The 5,261-nt window shown below is 35.3% G+C and overlaps 1 protein-coding gene across 1 annotated transcript; it reads left to right on the forward strand.

Annotated features, from left to right (window-relative positions):
- The first annotated feature begins 3,132 nt into the window (after positions 1-3,132).
- On the forward strand, positions 3,133-4,624 carry LOC123565520 (organic cation transporter-like protein). The gene is made up of 2 exons (XM_053537090.1): positions 3,133-3,442; positions 4,165-4,624. The coding sequence occupies exons 1-2, from the start codon at positions 3,140-3,142 to the stop codon at positions 4,600-4,602; spliced, it is 741 nt and encodes a 246-aa protein (XP_053393065.1). The 5' UTR covers positions 3,133-3,139; the 3' UTR covers positions 4,603-4,624.
- Positions 4,625-5,261: the final 637 nt, after the last annotated feature.

Genomic DNA, 5,261 nt, shown 5'->3' on the forward strand with positions numbered 1-5,261 from the left:
GCTTCGAGTGTGGGAGGTCCTGGGTTCGATCCCGGTCGGCTTCATACCAAAGACGTAAAAATGGTACTAGTAGTTTCTTCGCTTGGCGCTCAGCATTAAGTGGATAGTTCTAGGACTGGTAAGCCCGGTGTTATTATAATGTGACTGGGTGGGGTATCATGCCACGTGTCTACGGCGTGATATTCCAGTGAGTCAGCACTATAAAGTTGGGCATTGTGTTCATTGCTACAAGTAGACACAGTCGTTTATATGACTGAAAAATTGTTGAGTTAGACGTTAAACCCGAACACACACGCACACACACACACACACACACACACACACACACACACACACACACACAGCAATTTAAATAATGACTTGCTCAGAAATCACCTAAGAGAAGATTCTTACTGTCAGTGCGGTCCGAATACTGAAAACGCTAAACATTAATTTTCCATTGTAAACTATTTCAAGAACCGAGAATTACTCTATTCTGTGACACAAGACCATATCATCCACTGAATATAGACCTCCCACTATTTTGCTGCGTAAACCTACGATACGATGACAACTTATGAAGGTGTACAAAAATTTATCAAACTGAGAAAACGTTTTAATACAGATTCATTTATCTTATCTCAATACAACACAATTTAATTGTTCCGAATATTTATAACAACAAACTCTGTAGCTCACTATTACTAGGTGGAAATTGTGTGCCCGAAACAGTGGATAGTGACCAGTGGCGAATAGGATCTCAGTACTTCGCTTCAATAATGTTACTTAATAAATTTTACTTTTTTTACAGTTTATATTCTCAAATATATATCTTTCAAACTTATTCAAACAAGAGTGAATGACAAAAACATTTAAATTGTTTATTACATATACATGTGAATAATTTTGTGCCGCCATTCTTGTATTTTTCTGTTACTTTCTCTACTTAGTAGTAGTATGTAATGTTGATAGAACTTGCTGCCCAACCCATTTGCTTTTGTATTGTTGTAATTTTATGTATCTACTAAAATGGTTAAATCAGATAGATGGTATTTACCGTCATAATAATTGCGACATATCTTTGAGTTTGCAACAAACTGTATTAAGCTAGTATTTTCTAAAAGCACGCATATATATGTTCCAGCTGCTGACAGGATAGTTTTTAGATAGGTTTATTCTTAGATTTAACTGAGCATAAAAACATTCATTTTGCTATTGCAACTAAATAATTGTATTGGAAACAGCCATAATTGTACAATAACTCGAATGAGAGATACTGTTCAATGGCGCATGCGCAATATTGTACCATCTTTCGATGGCCATTTTTTAGTCTAACAGTCAATCTGACTAAAGTACTTGATCTTCTAAACGAAGATCTGAAAACGACCCATTCACATTCGTCTTCTACTTATTTTGGATTTCCGATATTGCTATTTTTATTTTCGCAAATCTATTTTTGTTTGAACCAATCAGACAACTTGTTCGAATGTCAAAGAGAAAGAAAAATTTGTAGTTAACCCAGGGCTCGAACCTGGGACCTCTCGTTTACAGAGCAAGTGTCCTACCGACTGAGCTAACCGGCTATCTGAAATCTTACGCCTTAACAATTGTTGATATCAAAACCCAAGACTTTATAAAGCTTACAGAATGCTGTAAGGTAGCTTTTGATTGGCTAGCGGAAGGGTTGTCAGAACGAGGCCATCAATAGCTCGTTGTCAGATCCTATGCGTAGCGTAATAGGAGATGTACTTTAGTCAGATTGGTCTAACAGTGTACCAATAAATTTTTTGCCACTAGTACATTAAATATCACTAAAGCAGGGAAGCTACTTTAACAATACAGTCTTGTCCAACAAAGTGTAGATACAAATATGTGTGTAAAGTAGCCGGTGTACCATTTATCTACATATTTATATACTTGTGTATTTATTGTTTTATCTGTTATCTTGCATTTTCTAAATAAATTATCCGTATTTGTTTCATACCATTATTAGATAAATGTATCCGGTTGATTGGTATTTGCAGACTCCGTTTGCTATTATATCTTTCCACTACGGACTGCTTTGAGGTATTTAGCTGTAATCGTGTTTGGTTTGCAACTTCAGAAACAATTAGTACAACAGTAAAGAAACTATAGCAAAGAAATGTTACTAATGTAGGGATAATGCGTATATATCAGTGAGTCTCATATAGATTTCTCTTTAAATTTCTTAAATTTCGAAATATTTAATCGTTGCATCATTGCTGCTCCTCGCACCCCCCCCCCCCCCCCCCCGGATGTATACAGGCAGAAACTTTGCAAGTGTTGTTCTGAAATACAAATACAAGGGTCTCAATAGTTAGGGTTATACGAGGGGTTTAACCTGTTTCTTTTCATCTTAATTGTGTGCTTGTAATTTGCTCACAAGAAGTGGAAATGTTTCTTTGATCCGATTTGTTTACAATTTACACTTTAAATATCAGATCGAGGTAATGCACGGATGATTATGTTATCGTAATGTAGACGTAATTTCTATTGTACTAGTTACAAGTTTCTGATCCAGCAGCAAATTATATCATAGCAATTTGTTCATTGAAATTGCTCCCAAGTAGAAGGTAAAATGGGTTTTTAACTTCAACGAGTAAGCGTCTCATTCAAATAGCACTTACATAACGTCAACGTCACGGCTCCGCAACACACCGACAATATATGAATAAATACAAAGATCTACTGCTTGCAAACTTAGTATTATATTTTGTAATATATCTTTTGATTATACGTGCAGTACATAAAGCTTCACGTATATGTACATATGCTGTTCAGTAATTTGGTAAATGTGCGTTTATTACAAAAAGCGTAGCTGCCCCCATCCACTATTGCAAAGTTAAACAGCATGAATCCTTCCTGACGTAAAGTGTTGTAAAAGTTTCGATTTTATGTATTCAATCCATGACATATTATACATTTTGATTAATATGTCACTGAAACTTTAAATTCTTCATCATTTGATATATATTTAATGATTTTTTGAATAAGTTTTATTATTGTTTTCTTGGTACCAAACACAGTACGACCTCAGAAAGAGGAAAAGCTTTTAATACACTCGAAGAACATTTCTATGATAGCTTTTTGTCTACGTAAATGTTTGGAATAGTTGCTTCCTATTTTTAAGTATTTCAGAATGGCATCTTACAGTTCACAACTTGAACATCTTATCGATGATCTTGGAGGGTGTGGACTCTTGCAAAAACTTCTATGTATAATCATACATAGTTCGAGCACCGTTATATTCTGGAGCACACTTGCAATGGCGTTTATCGGCTACGAGCCTGGCTTTACCTGTCATACACTGAACGTGAAGCTTCCCTCACTTTCTGCATTAAACCTTAGTAACCTATCCGCCGACCGTCTGTGCTCTATTGGACCAGATGCAAAATGCACTGCCTACAGATTTCCACAGAGCTTGAATACTGTCGTATCAGAGGTACTGTTTCACTTGATGTATCTTCACAAAGTAAAGTTTCACAAATGCACGCCATTTCCCTTGCAAAAAAACTTTCTATTGATTCAATGTATTTTGCTCCTGTGTACACCTGTCACAAAATGTCGTTTCGAGACTCTAGTAATTAAAATAATTTGTCATTTACATCATATTTATGTATAAGAGTCAGGAAAACGCACTCAAATTTGTTTTGTAGTTCATATGTATATTCATAAACATAAGAAATACTTTGGTGAGCACCTTCATTTTTATTCTTATGAAAAAGTTTTTGCAATTTTCTGGCTATTATAGCGTAATGATTTGTTTAGTCATTTTACTGATTTTGTGATTATCTAACAGCAAATATTATACAAGGGTCAAAGGCAAAATCGTCTAGCTGCAACTCTAATTATGTTCCGTTTGATTTAGTTTTGTTAAGATTAAGGTCACATCGGTATAGGACAGGAGATTTTCCACCTTTAATGGTGGCGGAAAATCCTCCGAAAATCTTTTCAGGCAGGATCAGACACTTTGGTAGAAGTTATTTCCTCATATAAAAGCATCCCAAGCTAATTTTTGAACCTGCAACTGTGCAGGACAGTGATTTGATGTATATGACCTTAACCACATATTGAAGGGAGCCCCTAATGCAGTTCTCTTCCTAAAAACTATTTTTATATGTTTTCATATGTTACGTTACATATTTTTATCTGTTACATTTGCAGTGGAACCTTGTATGTGACAGACGATGGATTGTTGCCTTTATTACATCGATTCAGATGGCAGGATTTCTTGTTGGATCGATCACCGCTGGTCAGATGGCTGACTCGACTGGCCGCAAGACAACTATGATAGCAGGGATTTCGACAGTGGTTCTTTTCAACTTTGCTGGCCTTTTTGCTCAATCTTGGGAGGCGTATTCAGCTATTCGTTTCTTTATTGGCATTGGAGCTGGGCTTTTTTGTACAGTACAATTTACGCATATGGTAGAATTTGTTCCACCGCTATGGCGGCCGTTAGTGGTGTGTATCCCTTCAGAACCTGTCATTTCTATACTTTTTGCACTCGTGTCATGGTGGTTACATGACTGGAAAAGAATACATCTGCTGAAGACAATCCTTGGAGTATTCTTTTTTAATTATTCTATGGTATGTCAATGTTAGTTCAGGTAATACATAAAATATATTAAAGACAAATATGGATATTATTTTATGTTAAGGCAACGTCAGTTTATCTATGAACATTATAACCCGTATGTTCTGTCAAACAGAAGAGAATTGAAATTGCCAGTTCTATAATTATATACTGGAAGGCGACCTATGGTCACTGTACAGCTGCGTTAACATATATTTATATATCATATTAATAGAACCCTATAATATTCCGAAAAAAACACGGCACGACTATTTTATAAGAGTCATTCTCATCGAGTAGTGTTTCGTAAATATAAATGTTAAAATGACATTGAGGCCTGTCAAAAATGTTTGTTTTGATGACCTTAAATAAAAAACAAATATACAATTGTCCATCCTTTGCGGAGTAGGCCCAGTTGTAAATGTATTACATGATACTTATATCCACATTATTTAATTTCTAAACGTTTGACACATCAACGGTGTTTGATTTGATTTTCTATTTACATAAAGTAGTAACTTAATTTTTACTCGTATTTCTAAGTAATATTAAATAGAAAACTGTGTTTCGTACTGTCGCTTCAACTTTGATTGTATCTGCCTGACGTAAGATTAACATTATGAGTCGTTGAAGCGTTCAAATAAAACCCTTTATCGAGACGGGGAATTCACAGAACAGTCACAATGTG

The sequence above is a fragment of the Mercenaria mercenaria genome, chromosome 1, assembly GCF_021730395.1.
Source record: "Mercenaria mercenaria strain notata chromosome 1, MADL_Memer_1, whole genome shotgun sequence".
Classification (NCBI taxonomy): domain Eukaryota; kingdom Metazoa; phylum Mollusca; class Bivalvia; order Venerida; family Veneridae; genus Mercenaria; species Mercenaria mercenaria.

Coding starts and splice junctions, on each gene's coding strand:
- LOC123565520 (XM_053537090.1), top strand. CDS start 3,140: ATGGCATCTTACAGTTCACAACTTGAACATCTTATCGATGATCTTGGA. Junction 3,443..4,164: donor TGAATACTGTCGTATCAGAG/GTACTGTTTCAC, acceptor TTACATTTGCAG/TGGAACCTTGTATGTGACAG.